At 43.2% G+C, this 22,046-nt stretch overlaps 2 protein-coding genes across 3 annotated transcripts in view; one reads left to right on the forward strand and one right to left on the reverse strand.

Annotated features, from left to right (window-relative positions):
- ST8SIA6 (ST8 alpha-N-acetyl-neuraminide alpha-2,8-sialyltransferase 6) overlaps nucleotides 1-22,046 on the forward strand; it is a 137,380-nt gene that overhangs the window by 44,921 nt on the left and 70,413 nt on the right. For both annotated transcript variants that reach the window (XM_032473656.1, XM_032473657.1), the window contains exon 3: nucleotides 11,033-11,122. In XM_032473656.1, coding sequence (XP_032329547.1) covers nucleotides 11,033-11,122 — 90 coding nt within the window. The remainder of the gene's footprint in view (nucleotides 1-11,032; nucleotides 11,123-22,046) is intronic.
- On the reverse strand, nucleotides 19,996-21,159 carry LOC102512710 (PDZ and LIM domain protein 2). Its single transcript, XM_014562817.2, is given in 2 exon segments — nucleotides 19,996-20,786; nucleotides 20,788-21,159. Coding segments are annotated over 2 exon segments (1,071 nt in total). The 5' UTR covers nucleotides 21,108-21,159; the 3' UTR covers nucleotides 19,996-20,035.

A 22,046-nucleotide genomic window follows, 5' to 3' on the forward strand; every position in this document is an offset into this window, starting at 1 on the left:
CTAAAAAAAATGTGCAGTATACTGTATATATGCATTTGCATGCAATTTAATGTGTTTGTGCAGTCAAACTGTAATAATTCTACCTAGTAAAACTGAAAAAGGAAAAAAAAAGAGGCTGCAGCCTCCAATTATCATCCCGTTTGCTTGAATGATGCCCAGTGGAGGGCTGAATTTGATGGGCGGGTCAAGCCTGAGTGGAAGTGTTAGCAACAAGGGGGGCTACTTGTGTGTTTTCTGTAGCAGAGCTCCTGGGGGCATGAATCCCGCATGTGACTCAGAAAAGCAATTATGTTAAATATTCTCCGTTCCACAAATCTCCTCTTAGATTGTTTCCTTTGTCGAGCCCTTCATCTGGGAAAAACCAAACCAAAATGAAACCAAAAACCCACCTCTTGTTCATTACATGGTAACTTAGCTTGTTTTACTCTTGTAGATTTTCAAAGTGTTTCTTTCTTTTTCCCACTAATGCTTCTGGCTGTAAGACCCACCCCCATGTCTTGAAAGTTTTACTCTAGGCTGTTACAAAACTATCAGTGCAGATGAATTTGATCCATGAGGGTTTTAAGACTTTGTGACACAGAGCGTGAGCCTCAGTCCAGCAGGAGTGGCGTCACCTGGAAGCTGGTTAGAAATGCAGACAAGCAGGTCCCATCTCGGAGCTGCTGGACCAGAAACTGCATGTTAGTAAATTTCCCAGGCAATTCCTGGGCACATCACAGTTTGAGAAGGACTGCTTCCAGAGGCCGCCTGTGACAGTGACAGCCACCGTGAGGACTCCTGCTGAGGGCTGCTTGTGTGGGCTCTCCGTTCCAGTCACTGTACTGAGTGTTTTAATGCATTTTCAGTCATAAACTTTGCATCAGATTTATTGGGGAGATAGTATTATCTCCATTTTGCACACGAAGCTGAAAGCATAGGGGGTGCTAAATAATTTCCAAGGGGCTAAGCATGTAGTGCGTAGCGGGGCACCTGAACTGTGCTCAGTTTGCCACCGAAGTTTATCCTCTTTGTCAGGGTAATCTTTATTCAGTTTACAAGTGCTTCTGGCACTCTCATTCAGAGTGTTGAAAGATAACTTTAATAAAAAGGTAAAATCATGTCTCTTCTACAGATAGGAAAATGACTGCTCTTTAAAGAGATTATTTAATTCATCAGTGAGAAGACTGGCAAAGTGTTAAAACCAGTTCAAAGGAACAGACACATTTCTAGCTTAGGGATATTGAGATGAATCTGCCAAGGGAGGTAAAAACAGACCTTCTGGCTGTGCAGGAGGGATGTGTCTCCACTGGACATAGCTCATTTGCATACCTGTAGACAAGGGTTGTTTTATGTTGCTATCCCTTATCTACAGTGTATAAAGTTGCAAAACAGCTCTGTTAAAGGAAAAGTTATTCATGACACTTGTTAAAACGATAAGGCAGACTATTCAGTTCTGTTGCAATAGGTGTAGAGACTGCTGCAATGGAGTTTTTAAAGGTTTAAATTTTTTTTTAACTAAAAAAACTTTGGGAGAGGTAATTAGGTTTACTATGTATTCATTTATTTTTTTAACGGAGGTGCTGGGTATTGAACCCAAGAGCATGCACTCTTACTGCTGAGCTATACCCTCCCCACTGCAATGGAGCTTTGCAGTAGGGGAGAGAGATTGGACCAACTCTGAATACAACAAGAAAATGTGGGAATTTATAGCCAATGCACAGGGCGAGGGGCAGTGGAAGAAGCATCAAAGGTAATGGGCGATTCTTTCCAAACCGGCCTGATAAGACTCTTGCTGAAGGCAGACCAGGGTGGTTGGATATCACCTGGGGGATGGCGGGGATTGAGGAATTTGGTCAACTATCCAGGGTGATCATACATGGAGTGCTGACTTAGCAGGGTTCTTGTGGAATTGGGGTGCTTAAGGACACACCCACAAATGGAGCCTAGTTGAAACAGACCTCAGAGGAGCCTGAGTTTGGTCAAGGAGAGAATCTTTGTCAGTTCCTTTAGACTAAAGAGTCAGGTAACCTACAGTGGCAGGTGCTGTGGACAATGACTGGCTCTCCATTGAAAGACAATTTTTCCCTCTAAGGGAAGGTTGAATAGCTCAGTGGCTAAGAACACAGACACGTGGTGTCTGGATTTGAAACTCTACTCCAGTTCTAACTAACAGAGTGACTTTCTGTACGCCCTTTCATCTTCCAGTGCCTTATTTCCCTCATCTGTAGAATGGGCACAGCCCCTGTCTTGTGTATTCATTGGAGTAAATGAGATGACACGTGTATAAAGTTTGAAACAATACCTGGCACCTAATGACCATCTACTAGATGTTACTGTTATGATCTTCATGCATAACCAGGAAAGCAAAGCAGAATCAGGGAATGTGGCTATTAGTATTAAAAATATACTCAGTTTATCCAAGGTTTTCAAATTCAAAGCATATTAAAGAAAGACCAGAATAATCTTGGCTCTACCAAGTGAGAAAATGTTGGAGGTGGGTTTAAAAAGACTTTTAGAAACACTGCATTGAGACCAATTCCACCCTAAGTCTACACTTTTGAGTTGATCTCAAGCCCCTAAAGATCTCATACTTAAGAACCAATGAAATGAGACACAAATGGTCCAATGTTAGTCACTTTTTTTCTTCCATTTGTTTCCAATCTGCTCCTCTTTTATTTTATCTCTACTTTGACCCTACTCTTGCCCATCTGGATTTGACGTTTTAATAAGTCTCCATATCAGACTTGTCCTTTTGGACCAGTCTTGTCCTTACTTCAAGCTGCTTAGATAAGCCAGTGCTTCCTGAGTACTTCAAAGGACCTTACACCTACACCACGTCCACCTGTTCGCCTTGGGGAAGCTGTGGAGTGAACGGGACTGAAATTCAGACTAAGTGAATGTCTCTTAGGTTCATTATTACTGACCCTTCCTTTAGCGTCATAGTGATGGGCAGTGATACTGTGAATGGTTTAGGGAAAATCGTGCGCTTCGATGAATAAGTTTGCATTGTTCAGATAACACAGCTCTGAGTTACCTGATTCTAATTCTCCTGGAAGCAGTTTTACAACTCTGAAGGCTGTAGTTAAGTCAGAGTAACACAAAATAATTCTTATCTATAAATATGCAAATTATGTCCTATCTGGTGGAGGTCCAGTGGACCTCCCTCTGTTTGCACATTCATTTCAGTATTCCTAATCTATAAATTTGTCTATTCTACGAATTCTCCTTTGAACTGGTTCCCTCATGATGAGTAAAATAAAATAATGTGTGTTCATTTTAGATCTATCTTTCAACAATGGTAGAGGGGCCAGAATACATCAGGGTAACCGAGTTAGTAGTAAAGAGCTAGCTAATTAATATTTATCAAGGGTAACCAAAGACAGGTCAAAGTTAAGGTAAAAAACCAGGTTAGCAGAGATTATTTGCAGAAAGGCCTGCAGTTTAAGGTGGCTGCAATGTTTATGTTTAAAGGAGTGAAGTTCTATGTCATCATTTGAAAAGCAGTTCCTGTATTCTGAATTAAGTGACAACCACCACAACACAGATTTGTGGTTTCTTGAAATTAATATGATGGTGGGAAATAGCCAGCATCCCTTCTGCAAACTCAGTGTGGTAAGTGTCTGCTCATTTGTCTGTCCTCCTCCCCAGACTCTTCTTCGCTCCAAGCAAAAGGACACTGTTTTGGCCACTGTCCTTTCTCCAGTAGCCCCTGTTCTCTGTGGCACAGATGCCTGGTGAGTGACTGAACAAAAAGGCAGGCTGGGGTCTGCCCCTCATCTCTGTGGGCACCAAGACTTGATTTTGCCAGTTCTTGAGTATGATTGGTATTTCAAAGGCAGACTTATGCTAACAAAACTCATAAGAGGGTGATTTATAAACCTGAAAATTAATTTGTCAATTAAAGAGAGCAATCCAACTATCCCAGTGGGCTGGGATCTTGCCTTTTTCCTTCAGGGAAATTACACACCAGGGGGGTGCACATTCTAATTAAATGTTTGCTTGATGAGCTTGAAGTGAACACAGTTGGCCACTGTCCCCTCTATCCTGGAGCTAGCAGGCCAGTTGTTACACCAATCTATGGGGGGGAGGGGTTTCCTCTGATGATCAGGATGCACTCCTGGCTCTTCAGTGCCTCTTCGCAGGAATGGGGAAGGAGCGGGAGTGGTACATATATGGATGAATTCCTCTTCTTTGGGCTTTCCATTTTTAGCCCGTATTCCCCATCTGTTAAGAAATTCTTTCTTCAGAGACATTAAAATTAATTCACTTAAAAGCTTTTCATTTAGATTCTCAATTCAGATTTGTCCCCTTTCTGGCCACTGTAAGTAGAATTTGGATGTTCTTGAAACTCCTTGGTCACTTACAAGCAAATTATTCTTTGGGATGTTTGACTTGTCCAGGGGGCTGATTGCATGATTGTAGTAATTACAAGGCATGCTCAGAAGGTGACACTAACTCTGTGTTTTAGAGGTCCTTGTGAATACCCACTAAATACTGGTGACATTACTTTGCAGGGATTGAACCACTCGTTTTATTTAAGAGATATTCTTTGCATTATCAGGGCCTTGGTTATTATTATTTTGCAGTAGCCATTGTAGTCTCCAAAGCTTCTTGCTACTTTGTGAAATCTTGCCAGTCGGTTTTCAGCTGACTTACGAGGAGAGCATTTCTAAAAAGCAGATCAGCCACAAGATAACAATGATGGCAGAGATGCTTGTTTTTTGTGTATCTTTTCCCCTCAATCTTATTAAAGATTTTTCCCCCTGAAATACTGAAGTGATGAAAATGTGCCTGAAGGCTTGGTTGCCAGACCAAACAGATAAATTCTATAATTATGTAATAAAAGCAGGCAGCATCCACAATATAAAACTTGCAAGGAATGGAAAAAGAGGAATTTGTACCATTTAATGACTAGCAAACTGTCAGTAAAAGGTGAGACTGCAATCATGGTCAGGGGCCAGCTTGTGCATGGCTCAGCTAAGGAGCATGTCTTGAGGCTGACAGAGAGGTCACAGAAGGTCCTGAGCAGGGAAATGACAAGATCAAACTTGCACATGAGACTGCCCACCTTGGGGGCCATGAGGATGGAGCAGAAGGGAAAAGAGTTTGGCTGAGATGTTTGGAGGAGACAGGCAGGCTAAGAAGACAAGAGGTCTAGAGAGTGTCCTGGGGAATACTGTAACTGGATGCCAATCAGTTGCTTTAAAATAAAAGGCAGGAAAGGAAGAACCATGGGAGACACCAGTGCTTACTGGACGGGTCCAAGAAAGAACCTGCCAAAGAACCCTGATCAGCAATCAGAGGCAGAAGAACAAAGAGAGGACTGTGATGGGGACCATGTGCCCAGCAAGTGGCCAGCCACTCAGATGCTGCGGGGAGGGAGAGTAAGAGCCCTAACATCCCCTGGACTTGGTGATGCTTTCCAAGAATGGTTCAGTGGGTTTGCAGGTAAAGAAAAGAAACAGCTTGTGGGAGGAAATTTGGAGAAGCAGGGCAGTAGGCAGAGGAGAATAGCAGAATGAGTTGTTTTGTTTTTGACTTTGAGATGGTAGAGAACTGAGCCTGAGGAGCAGGAGACAGTCGCAGGGAAAGGGTGAAGGTTCAGGAAAGAAAAAAAATGAAGGGATGGACCTGGATCTTTGAGGAGAGAGGGAGGGACAGGATGGCAGGTGTAACAGAAGTGTCAAGGGACAAAAGGCCTGGCAAATTGGACACCGTAAATCTATCAAACCATCTACATGGGTGATTTTTTTCCCCCAGCCATCCTCAGGGGACAGGTATAGAAATGTATTAGGCCAGAGGCTGTATTTCTCCCTTGCAGCAGATTTGCAAGGTGGATGTGGCAGAATGTTGAGGGAGCAGGGACCTGACAGTGTTGGTGAGATGCTACAAACGAGCAGACAAGCAGTCCTGCAGCGTGACGTGTGAGCGGAGGCTGTGACCTTGTAATGGGGCAATGAAAGGGGCCCTGGCAGGGCAGTTAGAGCCCCCTCCACTCTCTGGTCTGGAGTCTTCAAGGCCAACTTGATGCATCAAGTTCAAGCAGATGTCCAGGAGGAGAGCCTCGTCCCTGTCATGACTTGTCCTGGGAGGCTCTCTCCACTGTACGGTTTGGCAGACCATACATGGGCTGGTTCTTTTCTCGTCTTTGGCTAATTCTGGTAAGACTTTCTTAAAAGGGGCTTTCACCAGAAAGTTGAAATTTAAAAAAAAAACAAAACACAAAACTATCAGAGGTGACAGAAACAGAATTCTTATTTTGAACCCATGAGCATCTGGCCCCAGATTGTGGCTTTTACAGCTTATCTGGCAGCCTTTCTGACTCTTGTGCCTTTCCTCTTCCAGATCTGACTGCTCAGGCTGCCAACTTGAGTTCCAAGTTTTAGGGGGTCCCTCGCCACTTATATCCTGGACTTCTCCCTAAATGTGAGATCCCCAGCCGCAGATCTCATGTTCTTCCTCTGTTACTTCGGGTCCTCCCTGACATCCAGTCCTTTTGAATGGGCCCTTCGAACCTGGTCCCCAGTATTCCTTCCTTGGGTTACAAATCAGCCCACACGTGTCTTGTAGCAATCTCTTCTCCTGCCAGGTTCCTTGTGACTCCGGGTCTTGGAAATTCCTACTTTCGTCTCAGTCAGTTTCTCTCTGTCCCTTTTGACTCGTCTAAGAGATGTCCCCATATCAGAAATTCAGGAGGGTTTATTCCAACTTCTTCATCTGTGGTGGATGCCAGCTTCTCAAACAGGATCTGTCCACAGGGCATGACCTCTCTCAACTCAGAACTGGGAAGTTTCTTTTTTCTCTCTCAAGAGCAAGTAACTCCCTCATGGTTCTCTTCATGGGCTCAGATGCAGGAAACACCTAATTCTCACTTACTCCCGACAGAGAGGACTGACGATCTAACACTTTCCCTCCCTAGGTCTAATGCCTTCTACTGGTCCAGGGACTCCTGGCATCTCTTACAGTGTCAGGTCTTCAAGCATTTTAAAAGCATGGCAATTCTACTGTTAACTGGTATTTCTTTCATTCCAATAATCAACATTCTTGGAAACAGCATGAGCTGGGAGTCTTGTCTCAGAGACACTGAAAGGTGCTGCATTGGTCAGATGTCTAATGTAGACAAACATTTGAAGTTTATGTATTCCATGTGCATTTTTAATGTTTTCCTGGGAAGGTTTTAATGACATTAGGTGAAAAGGAAGAGAACTATGAAGTTTCTTTGAATGAAATGAATGAAGCAAAGAGAACTCGAGGGGCTTCTCTTTCGGCTTCCTTCTGCTGTGAAGTGACTTTCTGTGGGTGGGAGGAGTTTCTGACCCCTAGGGTAATGACGGCGACTGCTCCAGGAAACAACACAGTGATGCATTGACGAGAACACAGCCTTTACTGAGTAACGTCCATGAGTCAGCTGTTTTTATACACATCCGGGACAGTCCTTCCATGCAGTCGTCGTCCATTCAGGCTGCTGTGCCTGGACTGGGTGGCTCTGACATAGCGGAAATTTATTTCTCACAGTTATGGAGGCTACAAGTCCAAGATCATAGCACCTGCAGACCTGGTGTCTGCAGAGAGCTCGGCTCACCATAGACAGTTGTCCTCTCACTGGAACCTCACGAGGTGGAAGGGGACCAGGAAGCTCTCTTGGGCTGATTTTATCAGGGCACTAATCCCATTCATGAGGGCCCCCCTCATGACCTCCCAAAGACCCCACCTCCTAATACATCACCTTGGGGGCTAGGATTTCAACATATGAATTTTGGGGGGATACACACATTCAATCTATAGCATCCCTATGGCTACATTATTGAGTAAAGATTTAAAAAAGAAAACCCTTGGGTTCAAAGGCCAAGGTCAGAGAGTGGAGCTCAGATTCAAGGCTGACCCTGCTGACATCTAAGGACCCCCTTTGCCCTCTGACTTCATTCTTTATTTTCTCCTCTCTGCTTTACCCCAAATACCCTCACTTGCTTTCTATGGACCTTCTGTGATTTCAGATGGGCAAAGCTGTTTGGACTTTTTAGTAACAAAGATAACTCTCCAATTTAAGGAAAGTTATGTGACTGTAAATCCTATCAGAGGCCTGCTTGTCACCATTTCACAATTCAATCTTGCAAAGCCATCATAATTCAGAGCACTGCTGGCTTGGTAATTCACTTCATTAACGGGTGCTGCCTGAGTGAAATACACAGCGAATTAGAAATAAACAAATCCTTGGAAAGAATGGTAATACATTCAGAAAGCACAGGAGGTGGGGCACGCAGACAGAAGGAGGAAGGAAACGGGGAGGGGGAAACATACCTTATCGGGGCAAAGAGGGATTTTGTGAGCCCATCTGTACTTTGTGCTCCGTGGTTTTGGAAGGCTCTTCTGGAGGATTAATTATGAATCTGTCTTGTTTATATCTTTACCTTGATTCCCCTCCTGCTCCCTCACCTCCTGTATCCAATTGATTATGAAGTTCTGTCAGCTTTATCTCCAGGAGAGATCTCAAATCTGTCAGCTTCTCTTTCGGCTGATGGACAGGGGGTGAGGACTTCCGGTGCCCTCCTGTGTCCTGGTCTCCTCTTTTCTCTGGGCACAGAGGATGGTTGCCCTTTTCTGACAGTAGGGCATGCAGCTAGTTCTGGCCAGGCTGAAGCCTTCAGACAACAGACTAAGACCTGCCAGCCCTTTCTTCTCCTGACACAGCAATTATGGAAGCAGTTTGCTGAAACCAAGTGGCCCCAAGACTGCAGTACGTGGTGTTTCTAAGTCATGTGGAACATAGCCGCCCTAGAAAGCCACTCAGATGTCTAGTGGGCATTTCATGAAACAAACCTTTGTGATGTAAAGCACCTGCCAGTGAGTGATGTCTGTTACCACATCATAGTCTATTCTATCCTGGCTGGTAGAGCAATCATCTCTCTCCCAGCACCCAGCAGAAGCCTCTCACTTTCCCATCCTTTGTTGTTTGTTTGTTTTCCCTGATTCTCAGGGATTTAAAAAAAAAAAACAAACCTCACAAACCCAGATGTAAATTGCCCCCGAAATCTTCCTGAAAGGTTATTCCCTGAGCTTTCCATTTCTTTACTTTGCACTTTTAAAGTCCCCTCCTTATTTGAATATTCTTGAAAGTTCTTGATTCTCGAGCCTGATGTGTTTGTCTATTTTTCAAAAAAGAAAATATTAAAGCATAGAAGTTTAGCCACTACAAATGTTCAACTCTAAGTTATGTTTCAAACTGTGAAAAGCAAACTGTTTTTAAAGGCTGAAATAAAACCCAAAAACAAAACAAAACAAAAACTCTGTAGTCTGGCCTTCTCTCATTTCATGTCTCTGCACAGTCACCTTCTTGAAACATACATGAGGTCACACACATACATCACTCCCTTGCCCCCAAACCTACTATGGCTGCCCACCGCATTGTTATTAGGGTGAATTGTAAACATGGATTACCAGGTCTGTGAGCTCTGGCCCCTACTTACTCCTCCACACACCCTTTAGCCCTTCAGCCTTGAGCCCCGCCTGCCTTCTTTCAGTTTCCAAACACTCTGGGGCCTTTGCACCTGCTTCCCCCTCTATCTGGAAAGTCCCCCCCACCTGCCCAAAGTAGCTCCCTTGGATTACCCAGGGGATCTCCACCTAAATGACACTGTCCGGAGGCCCCCTCCATATGCAGGTGGCTCCCCGTTACACTCCTGCGTGGCATCTACTGCTGTTTTAATGATCCCAAGCACAGATCATAATTCTGCCTTCATTTGTGTGGTCCTTTGTTTGATATATATCTTTCTCCCTAACCAGATTGCAAGCTCCACCAAGGAAAGGGACCTCCTTTGCCTGGCTCCCAGCGCATATTAGCTCCTCAGCAAATACCTTCAGGGTGATTAAATCAATGCGTTAATAGGAAGTCAGAGTTGTGTGCCTATTTTTGAGGTGTAAGGAAAGTGATAGTTGCTTTTTGGTTTTTTTGTTGTTGTTGTTGTTGTTGTTTTTTTTGAGCATTTATTGTGGCAGGCATGGTACCAAGTGCCTTTTATTGTTTCCTCTATCATGTACATATCCTGACCATGACACTGTGAGGTAAGGACCAGAGATGCAGAAACTGAGACCTGGATCGGTTAAATAGCACACGTGTGTCTCCAAGGCTCGTTAGGCAGCTCGACTCCATAACCCATTTCCTTAGCTTGCTTTTTGATTTGGTTTTGTTCCAACTCCAGTTTTTTCCAGTTTCATAAAACAAAAGCAACAGGCCCTGATATCACAGATGTTGTAATCATCAAGGGCCAGATTTATCTTGCCTTTGTTTTTGGAGAGAATTATTGATCTCCTGTGTCTGCATGCTTCCTACCAGAGACGACATCTTTTAAAAAATAAGGTCTGTTTATATACACAATGATTAAAAATGTCCAATAATCTGTTCATTGCACATATGAACCTGAAAATATGAAAACCTGAAAAAATAAAGTCTTCCAAATGGAGAGTTCTTTTCCATTTGACTTTATCATGTCAAGTTTCTTTGTTTTTTTGTTTTTTAATTTAGACCCATCGTTGGAGGTAAAAATATCAATTTCCTTTTTCATGGACACATCCAATAATGGAATGAAAATCATCAGACTTCATTTGGGCACACTTTATCAATTAAATCTGATTTTTGTTAACCGTATCTTACAAGCTCTCCTTTTAAAGCAATCACTTTGAATAGATGGAGCACTAGGGATTTTTAGGGTAATGAAATTATTTGGCATAATACTATAGTGGTGGCTACATGCCATTATGCATTTGTCAAAACCCACAGAAAAAATGTGATACATCAAGAGTGAACCCTAATGTAAACTACAGACTTTGGTTGATAATAATGTGCCCATGTTGGTTCATTAATTGCACCAAATATGCCACACTGATGAGGATGTTGAGGGTGGAGGAGTATATATATGTGTGAGTGGAGAGGGCTGTGTGCAAACTCTGTATTTTCTGCTCAATTCTGCTGTAAACCTGAAACTGCTCTAAAAGAATAAGGTCTATTTAATAACTAAATAAATAAAGCAATCAATTTTTAATCTCTTTCATGAAACAGCACATACCTGAATGAGAAGTCACTCCAGCCGTCAGAGAGATGCAAAAATCTGCAAGCCGGCTTGGAGACTTTATCTAACAAAACGAAAAAGTAAGTTCTATTCTTTGCATTTAATTTAATTTTCAAATAAGTGTTTTGTACTCAAAACTGTTTCACAGCTCTTTGAAATCATTTGGAAAATAAGATTGTTTATGCATAGGCATGACCTTGGGTTTGGAGAAGCCCCAGTGGGTCAGGACAGATGGACCAGAGGCCGAAGAGTGCAGACCAGGGTCGGCCCCTGGCAGTGGGGACTCTAGCTATCTGTCTCTGGATCCACACAGTCACTGGAAATTCGGTCATTTTGCCAGCTAAACTTTTCTAGGCCCTCACTCTTTTTGAGAAAACTTTCTAGGTGTTAATGGAGTTGCTTACAATCCCTGAAGGTAAACAGGCTGACCCCCAGTCCCAGCTGCGGTTCACGCCATTTCCCCACACCTGCGTACAGTCGGAGAGCTTCCAGCACTGTCTTCTCCAAACTAGGGGAAAGGAGATCTAAAAGCTCCTAGCTTCCTACAGAGAAGAGTCACAATCAGTCTGACGGGGAGGAGGAAGTGCGTGTGTGTGTGCACTGGGCCTGTGGTCACACCTGTCAGTCTCCCTCCCAGGAGCTCGCGTTGCGGATGGCGTTTGGCTGAGCGCTTGCCTGGCAAAGTTGGACAGTTGTTCAGGGTACGAGGTGTAGCAGATTTCCTCACAGCAGCCTCGTGCAGTGGAGACCCAGAGAGCTTTCTCCTCCGTATTTTTCTCCTTTTCTTCCTAATAATCAATCTCTCCCTCTCCCCTTCTCATTGTTCTCCCCCTCTCTCCCACTCACGTGAACTGACACATCTCGTCTTCTTTTAATGTTACAAAGTGTTTGTGGGAGGAAGCAGGTAAAGCTGCCCTAGAATCCATTTCTTTTTTATTTCTAAACATTTTGGCTAAGGAGAATTATATTTTGCTAAGCTTTTTTTTTGGTGGGGGTGCGTAGAGACCATTAAGTCTATTTATTTATTTCTTAATGGAGGTACTGGGGACTGAACCCAGGACCTCCGGCATGCTAAGCATGTGCTCTACCACTGAGCTATACCCTCCCCTCAATGGTGTCTTCATACCCAGTTGAGAGATTGAACTTGGTAACCATATCAGTAAATGCTGGCCCCAACAACAACCTTGATAAGGTATTTAACCTCCCTGGGTTTGTTTCCTCCTCTGTAAAATAGGAGATTAATGTGTAATTCATAGGACTATTGTAACATTTAAATTTTTATTTATTTTAAATGGAGGTACTGGTGATGGAACCCAGGACCTAGTGCATGCTAAACATGCACTCTGCCAGTTGAGTTATACTCTCCCCCCAATTACTTTCTTCCTTGGTTGACCTGGAGGAAAGGAAACCAGGGTAGACAACCTGGTCTAAACACCTTTCACCTGGACCGCTGGGTAATAGACTAATGATATTTGTTGGGAGGAAGAGACCTTATGTATTGAAAGTCCTAGCAGGCTGCTCCCTGCCTGAGGTATTACATACATTAAATGGAACCCAAGATCCATGATCCAGGTGTCCCTGGAGAGTGGCACACAGGGTGGCTGTCTAACTGTCTGGACATTCAGGGAGATGTTTCAGACTTTAAATGTTCCTGCTGTGTAAGGGACACCATGGATCTCACTTAAAGACCTCATCTGCTATTCTGGGCCAGAGAGGTGCACATCCAGTGCAGGAAGACAGGACCCAGACGGCCACGCTTGGTGTCCCAGGTGCCTCTCTGCTTTGTCTGAGCCTCCTGACTGCCTGGATCCTCGCAATTATTACGAAAGCCTGATACCTGGTTAGAGCTCTGATTTGAGAGAATCTGGTTTGACAATCCAACGCTGTATGTCCAACACTCAGTTTATTACAAAGGATAGCGCTATTAATATTTTTGTTCTCTTTTCCTTAAATTCCAACTGATGGGCCCTAAGCTTCTGAGAGAAATCCACTGCGCTGAGTTCCTTTGATTGGCTGCACCTGATGCACTCCCCCCCCCCACCCCCAACCACACTTGAGTCTTTCTTTGCCCTGAGAGGCCCACTGACAGGGACGTCATATAGGCCCCTGGCTCCTTTGTCATCTGGTTTTCTTTGGATTTGACCCAGAGAGGTGGGTACTAGAAACTGATCAGAAAGAAGGAGCAAGGGAAAGAAGCTTTCTTCTTTTGTGGTGTTGCTGCAGGTGAATGACATCCTTGAAGGAAGGTGTTAGTTACATCCTGAATGAAGGCCATGACTTTTGTTAAGTGTCTCTCTCTCTTCTTTTTCTCTCCTTTCCTTCCATTGGACTCTTGCCAGCACAGGAGTAGCTCTTAATAGTCCCCTGATATTGTACTTGCCTTTTCCTACATCCAGTTCAGGCCTTTGGAAAAAGTCCCTTTTTTTTTCCTTTTTTTCTTTTTTTTTGTATTGAAGTATAGTTGACTTACAATGTTGTGTCAGCTTCTGGTGTACAGCATAGTGATTCGGTTATACGTATCTATATATTTTTCAAATTCTTTTTCATTTAACTTATTACAAGCTATTAAATACAGTTCTCTGAGCTATACAGTTGGTCCTTATTGTTCATCTATTCTGAATATAGTAGTTTGTACCTGCTAATCTCAAACTCCTAATTTATCCCTCCCTACTCTTTCCCTTTGGGAACCATAAGTTAAGTTTTTTGTGTCTGTGAGTCTCCTTCTGTTTTGTAAATAAGTTCATTTGTGTTTTTTTTTTTTTTTTAGATTCCACATATAAGTGATATCATGATATTTATCTCTCTCTATCTGACTTATTTGACTTAGTATGATGATCTCTAGGTCCACCCATGTTGCTGCAAATGGCATTATTTCATTCTTTTTTATGGATGAGTAGTATTCCACTGTGTGTGTGTGTGTGTGTGTGTGTGTGTGTGTGTGTGTGTGTGTGTGTGTGTGTGTGTGTACACGTACACCATGTCTTCTTTATCCAGTCATCTGTCAGTGGACATTTAGGTTGCTTCCATGTCTTGGCTCTTATAAATAGTGCTGCTGTGAACATTGGGGTGCATGTACCTTTTTGAATTGGAGTTTTTTCCAGATGTATGCCCAGGAGTGGGATTGCTAGATCATATGGTAACCCCACTTTTGGTTTTTTAAGGAATCTCCATACTGTTGTCCATAGTGGCTGCACCAAATTACATTACCACCAACAATGTTGGAGGGTTCCCTTTTCTCCACACCCTCTCTAGTATTTATTGTTTGTGGACTTTTGAATGATGGCCATTCTGACCAGTGTGAGGTGATACCTCACTGTAGTTTTGATTTGCATTTCTCTGATAATTATCGATATTGAGCATCTTTTTTTAAACTTCACTTTTTGTTAGTTTGCATGCTTTTTAAAAAAACAGTCTTAAAAATAAATTTATTGTTTTATTTTTACATTTTATTTTTTGAAGGGGACAAGGTAATTAGGTTTTTTTATTTATTTACTTATTTTTTAATAGAGGTACTGGGGACTGAACCCAGGACCTCGTGCATGCTAAGCATGTACTCTACCACTGAGCTATACCCTCTTCCCGAGCATCTTTTCACGTTCCTATTGGCCATCTGGATGTCTTCATTGGAGAAATGTCTGTTTAGGTCTTCTGCCCATTTTCTGACTGGGGGGAAGTGCCTTCTCTAAGCTTTTCTTAAATGATGCAGTTTGAGCAGGCCATTGTTTTTGCCGGGACCCTCGCTTGTCATAGATTGACTCGATTGAATGCTTATAAATGCTCCTCTTCTTACACAAGAAATTAACTGAATTTTCAGGTGGACCTAAAGTAGCTCATGCATCGTAGATGACACTGCACACCTGTTTTGATCATGTTGGAGGCATTGTTTTGCTTGTTGTTTGTGGGTATCTTACTGAAACATTTCTCTAGGGACTCAAATTTCCAAACCTCTTGCAGCGTCAGACCTGTGGCACCACGCCTCATGAAAAGTAGAACTTGGGAAAATTGGTCCTTGCCCCACCATTCCCTGTGACAAGCCAGTTGTATTTCTTGCCCGACGTGTGAATCAGTGTGTGGAAGTTACAGTTGACTCTTCACAGGAACTGCTTTTTCTCTCCCAAGGTGGCAAAAGTTCTCAACATAAAGGTGACCCATAGCTGTGCTTTGGAGCAAAGCACTTGAGTCGATGTGGCAGAAAGTTCCTTAATCACGGAAGGTGATTTTTGTTTTTTTCAAGGCAGAGAATTTTACAACTCTTTTATATGCATCAGCAAGCATGGCTAATTGCAGTATGCTAATGAAATTTCTTGTGAGTATCCTCTTATGTTTTCCCCTGTCCGTTAAACCATTGATGTCGCTCTGTTGCTGACTCTGGGCTCTTTCTTCAGTCTTCATTGGTCTGAAACATTGTGGACTAAGATGGACAGCTTGAATATCCACACAATCATTGTAAAAAAATAAAACCAGCAGAAAAGATTACAAATAACCTTTGCCATACTGAAAAATGAGCAAACTGTCAGTGATAAGAAGGCTAGGTAGCATTTTTAGTACAGTATAATATTTTATCTAGGAAATAACCTGGTGAAAAGGAGTGGGATGGAGAAACACAGAGAAACATTCAAGGGAAAATGATGAGGTAGGAAAAATACTTAGAAAACTTTAGATTTAAAGTGAGACAAAGAACAAGAGAAGTTAAAAAATCTGCATAGTGGCTGCACCAAATTACATTACCACCAACAACATAGGAGGGTTCCCTTTCCTCCACACCCTCTCCAGTATTTATTGTTTGTGGATTTTTGAATGATGGCCATTCTGACAAGTGTGAGGGGATACCTCATTGTAGTTTTGATTTGCATTTCTCTGATAATTTACCAATATTGAGCATTTTTTTAACTTTACTTTTTGTTAGTTTACACGCTTGCTTTTTTTTTTAACAGTTTTAAAAATGAATTTATATATTTCATTTTTACATTTTATTTTTTGAAGGGGGTGAGATAAGGTTTCTTTCTTTATTTTTTAATAGAAGTACTGGGGATTGAACCCACTTTTTTCCGGTTGTTTTGTATTTGGTGCTAAGACTTATTCTTGGCTATTCTTAAGGGGGATGCCTTTCCCTTAAGCACACAGTTTTCAACCAGCTCGCGTAATTAGCCTGAACTGGTATTCTGTTTGGCGAAAGTCTAGAGAAAGTAAGCATGAATTGCCCCTTGTTATGAAAGTATTATTTTGCACACAGGAGACTAATTTTTTCAATTGTATTGTCTGTTGTCAGGATTCGTGCATTTTACAATCAGTGCTATTACAGCCTTACAGGGGACAATCGGAAAAAGCCATTCAGTGTGTGGTGATAAAAAGCAATTTCATTTTCTTAGAAATAATTATTTGGCTCTGTTTTTGTCACGGTCTGTTAAAGACTTAGAATTTTGTGTTTCTCCAGCCTGTTTGTCCCTTTCTGATTGCTAAAATAGAATTTAGGAAGGCACCATTAGAATGGGAGGGAAACAGTCCTCTTTTTCCACTGGTCTTGACTACATTTTTTGAATAAAAGAAAATTAAACATTTGCCTTTGAGAAGATCGCTGAGATGGGGTACTATGTATCACAACCCTTTGTTCTGTGTTTAGGACTGTGAGCTCATGGTGCTGTCCATGCTGCCATTAACAGGGCTCCACACATAGTAGTTGCTCACTAAATATTTGTGGATTAAACTAATGAATGAATAAATATACCTCTTAGGTCTTCAGAGCATTTTCTCTACCATCTCTAGTTTCTAGCTCTTAAAAAATTATCCTTAAACTTCAACTCCTTGGAGCAGATTTTTTAACTTCTCTGATTCTTTCTCTTATTTTAAATCTAAAGTTTTTAAAGTTTTTTCCTACTTCATCCTTTTTCCTTGAATGTTTCTCTGGATTTCTCCATCCCAGTCCTCTTCACTACGTATTTCTTAGATAAAATATTACTATTTTAAAATGCTATGTAGCCATCTTATCACTGCTAATTTGTTCATTTTTCAGTATGGCAAAGATTATTTGTAATCTTTTCTGTTGGTTTATTTTTTAACAATGGTTATGTGGATATTCAAGCTGTCCGTCTTAGTCCAATGTTTCAGACCAATGAACTGATTTTTCTAAGAGCAGATACTTCCCAGGGGCTGACCCAGTAAATGAACTCATTTCTCTCCATCTTAGGTTTTCCTGCCTCTGTTGCTGTGCTTTTTTCTTCCTGTGTTCCTCTTCCATTTTCCCAGATGATCCTGCATCCCAAGAAAATGTACTTCTGTATTGGTTCAGGGTAGATGAACTGCTCTAACAAAATCTCCCAAAGCGCGATGTCATAATGCAATATTGTAATCTCTCTTCAACAATGAACGGTATCCATATTCCTTCCTGATCAGGCAACTCTCCTCTGAGTATTGATCAGGGATTCTGGCTCCTTTCCGTCCTCCAGTGCAGCCCTTCTTCAACAGGTGACCCCAGGTTCCTGCTGAAGGAGGTGATACGGAGGAAGCACACAAGGATTGGAGGGGACACACATCACTCCCGTTCACATTCCACTGGCTGAAACTAGCCCACCTAGATGTTTGGGGTCATGTGGGCAGTTTCGGCCAATAGAATGTGAGTGGAGTTGGTGTGTGGTTGGTGTTGGGGAATGTAGCGCTTGGCTGGGAAGCTTCTTAACAGCAGCAACTATATGCTGTGGAAAGGGTGCACCGATCAGTGACACCAATCAGATATTTCTGCACCATGTAGATTAAGTGGCTTTACCATCCTCATCCTTCTGTAGGCCCCTCCAGTGTTTCTTAAAGATGAAAGGAAACATTTTTCTTAAACAACAGCCATCTCTTACATCTTTTGAACACTTGAGTAGTTTAAATAGAACTTCTAGAGAAAGGAGAGATTTCAAGACCCGTTCCTTAGAGACAGAGGATGAGCCACTGCCCTGTGACTTCCTGCGCAGTCACTAGGGCGTGAAGGGTTCACTTGCATTCAGATAGTTTTTCCTGGTAAGCTCCAAATTCTCAGAGTTAAGGTCTGGAACACAGCTTCACGCAGGCTAGGTGTGGCTTGAACCACACACTACCTGATGAGTGTGTATGTTCGATGAGCTGTGTCATGCCATGCCGTGTAAAATTGCTGATAACAGTGGAATTTTCTGAAAAGATCACCTTAATGGGGCAATGAAGATGCTAGTTCAAAGGCTCTGTTTTGCAGGGTGAAAGGCAAAGTGAACTGAAGACTAACCTCAAGTTGTCTTCCTGTTTACTGTTTCAGAGAGTACAATGTGACTTGAATTGCAGCTCAAAAGGAAGAAATATAAATTACGGCATATTAGACTTCAAAAAAAAAAAAAACCTGACTCTGAACATATCACTTGACAGCCTGCTAACAAAGCAAATATTCCTAAGTTTTCAGTCTGTCAGGAAAAGTGGTTTGTGGTCATCTACAAGATTTTCTTGGCATAGAATGATGTTTGACTTGCTTCTCCTCACCTTGAAATCTGTAAGCTTTCATTGCTTCTTAAAGAGATATTCATTCTTCTGTCTGTCTTTTCATTTCTCACCTTTTAACTTGCCTTTTCTGGTCAGCTTTTAAGGACTCCAAAATCTAGCATTCCTTCCTTTCCTTGGTTTAGAGGTTAGAAAGACATTAACACAAAACAGCTAGTCATACCAGCATAGTCCATTAGTATCTTGGAAAATATCTCTTGGTAACCAAAGCAGTGACTGACACAAAATTTTAAGTTGGGGCAGGTGAGCCACTATCAAGGTGATGGTAGAAGTCTCTGAAATTTTTTTTTTTGCATTTATGCCAAACTAGTTATGCCAAATCTATCAAAAGATGGTTTAACCATCATTCTGTATCTCAAAGAGTACATAAGAAATAAACAATCATACAATTTAAGAACTTGAAGGAATAGTCTCTTGAATTTTTCTAATCCATATGCTTTTTTTCTGTTTTTACCATGAGCATATATAACTTTTCTTTTTCTAAAAAAAATCTAATTCCCTCAGCTTAAAGATTAAAATGGGATTATGATTTGTTCAAAGTCAGGCAACCAGTTAATGGGAGGGTGGGAAATAAAATATTTTGTCTGTAGTTGTTGATGTTGGGAGATAACCAGCATAATTCTAATCTGAATTCTTTAGTTAGTACTTGGCAAGAGTTGCTTAGTATTATTTGTTGCCATGTTGAAGATTGAAATAGGGTATTATTTTGTTACAAGTGTTTGTCAGCAGAAACAAAGCTGAATGTTCCCTTAGAGGAAAATTGAAACACTGACTTTCAAGTTATACAACAATCTTGATTATGTATTCACATCAGAAAGCTTCTTCACACTTGCTCAAATAGCAAGACATTTGAAAGAAACCTTTACTAGGAAGACAATGGCAATAAATATAATCACACTTATTGAAGGTCATTAAGAAATAATTGGAATTATTTCCAGTTTTAGAAGTGAGATGGAGAAAGAAAGCAAATCTATTACTTCCATTCACCATTTTCAAAGGTAACAGGTAACATTAAAGGTATAGTTTAGTTACTGTTTGTGGTAGCCAGACTTCCAAGTTGGTGCCCAATGATCCTTTCCGCCTGGTGTTTATGTATTTTCCCCTACCTCACTGAAGGGGGCTGCCCTGTGTAACAAATACGATATGACAGAAATAACGATTTTTTATTATATATTTATAGCGTTCCTATGTTGAAAACTTTACACAGTGAATACCTGGAGCGTCTGGCCCACCCGTCTCCTAGATATTTATCTCCACCTAACAGCCTGCTCAACCCCTATGGCACAGAGACACCCTGCGCAGTGCCCACTTCAGACTTTGGTGCAGAGCCTGTCCAGCAGGGGGAAGGAAGTGAGAATATCCAGCAGAGGCACAGCACAGGCAGGTCCTTGTCCCAGCGAGGAGGAAGGGAACCCACCAACCCCTATCGCCTTTCCATGCCAACTGCAAGGCCCTGGCGTGGAGGTGCCCTCAGAGTGGAGGGCGGGCACTCAGGCCTGGGAGCTGAGGGTCAGGGGTGCGGAGTGGCGCTGGCGGGCGTGCTTCTCACAGTACAGCTCGTCCCCCACCCAAAAGTGCCCGCGCATCTTCAGGTTCAGCCCACAGTCGGTGCAGGTGTAGAAGCTGGGATGGCGGTACCGCCCCTCCTGGATGCGCACAGCCTGGTTCTGGATGCTGGCACTGCACTTCTCACACGTGTGGAGCTTGGGTGGGGTGGCCAGGGCCCTGGAGGTGCGCAGGGCAGACTGGGGACTCAGCGAGCTGAGCAGGAGGGCAGGCGTGCCACCTCTCTCCTCAGCCTCCAGGGCCTCCTGCAAGAGCCGAAAGGAGCTGGACTGCCGGGGGGGTGGGGTGTGGAGCCGCGCCTCACGATTTTCCTGCAGCATCTTGAAGACTTCTGAATCCTCGCTCAGGAGATGGCTTTCCCCTTCAGAGGCCACACTGAGCCTGGGGCTGGAGGAACGGGGACCTGGGGAAGGCGGTGGCGGCAGCACCAGCGCAGCCGAGTCGCCAGCGGCCTGTTGGCTTCCGGGGCGACCCCCATAGCACAAGCGGCCCTCAGCAGCGAGTCCCGGTGAGCGGGGCAGCCTCTGGAAACTGTGGCTGGTCACAGCCTCTCCAGCGAGGGCGTGTGGGCTGCTGGTGGGCAGGGTAGAGAAGGAGCTGCCTGGCCGGGGTCCGAGGGAGGCTGGGCTGGAGCCTGGTGACCGCAGGGAGGACTGGCTGTCTGTGTGCGTCCTCGGGGCCCTGGAAGCGAGTGGCCAGCACCTCCACGGAGCTTTCCCCGTTGGTCTGCCCGGGAGAGGCAGCTCGGGACCGGTCCAGCTGCAGCCTCAGGAGTGAGGGGCTCTGGCGGATCTTGCTCTGGGCCTCGGCATGAAGCATGCCCTCTGCACTCTCCCCACTGATGGCCACAATAATGTCACCAGGCCGGAGGTCAGCAGCTTCAGCCTTGCCCCTCTCGGTTACCTTGGTCACCATGATAGGCGTGTGGAAATCCCTGCCCCCGGAGATGCGGAAGCCCCAGGGCGCTGGCCCCACCACATCCACCATCAGCGCCATACCCGGCGGGCTGGGCGGTCAGGCCCAGGAGGGAAGGGAAGGAGGGAGGCAAGGAGACTTTAAAGGCCAGGTTGTAGAAGAATTTGATAGTTCTGCCTTGCCTTCTCTTGGATTGCTTGCTCTGCGGGAAGCCCCCTACCATGTCATGGGGACACTGGGAGGTCCACAGGGCTAAGGCATCCAGCCAATAGGCAGCACCAGCTTGTCAGCCACGTCAGTGAGCCTCCTTGGAAGCCTATACTTCAGCTCCAACCATTATCTTGACTTTACATCCTAACAAGAACTTCTCAGCCAGAACCATTAAGCTAAGCTACTCATGAATTCCTGACCTACAGGAACTGCAGTCATAGTTCATTGTCATAAAACAAGTAAGCCACTAAGTTTTGAAGTAATTTATCACATAGGTACTAATTGCCTACTCAATTCACAATTCTTTACATTATTATATTTTTATCATAATGACAATTATGATTACCAAAATTGTCAATAGTAATAACAATGACCATTTTTGTGAGTCTGCTCTCTGCAAGATAATTTAAGTCTGTCTGTAGTCTTTGCAATATTTTTCAGAATAGGTTTCATTATTCTAATTCCACATGTGAAAGAGATGAGCCCAGAGGGTTTATATGGGTTGGAGAGCTTCAGAAATGGCAGTTAGAAATGGCAGAACCAGGGCTTGGATGAAAATCTGACTGTTCTATTCTTACTACTCTATGCTATCACTCTTAATGAGAACAGAATTACAAGTCACAAATACAGGAAGTGAAAGGCATTTGACTATATAATGTGAAGCTAGTTAAAAGCAATCCATCTCCAAAATATTATATACTTCCCTTGCTTTTTGTTACCTCTTTTTCTGTAATAGAAATATGCATAGATTTTATTCTCTTGCACAGTGGTTACCTTAATTGCAACTCGGGGATCAATGTGGCTTCTCTT

This window comes from Camelus ferus, chromosome 35 (assembly GCF_009834535.1).
Source record: "Camelus ferus isolate YT-003-E chromosome 35, BCGSAC_Cfer_1.0, whole genome shotgun sequence".
Classification (NCBI taxonomy): domain Eukaryota; kingdom Metazoa; phylum Chordata; class Mammalia; order Artiodactyla; family Camelidae; genus Camelus; species Camelus ferus.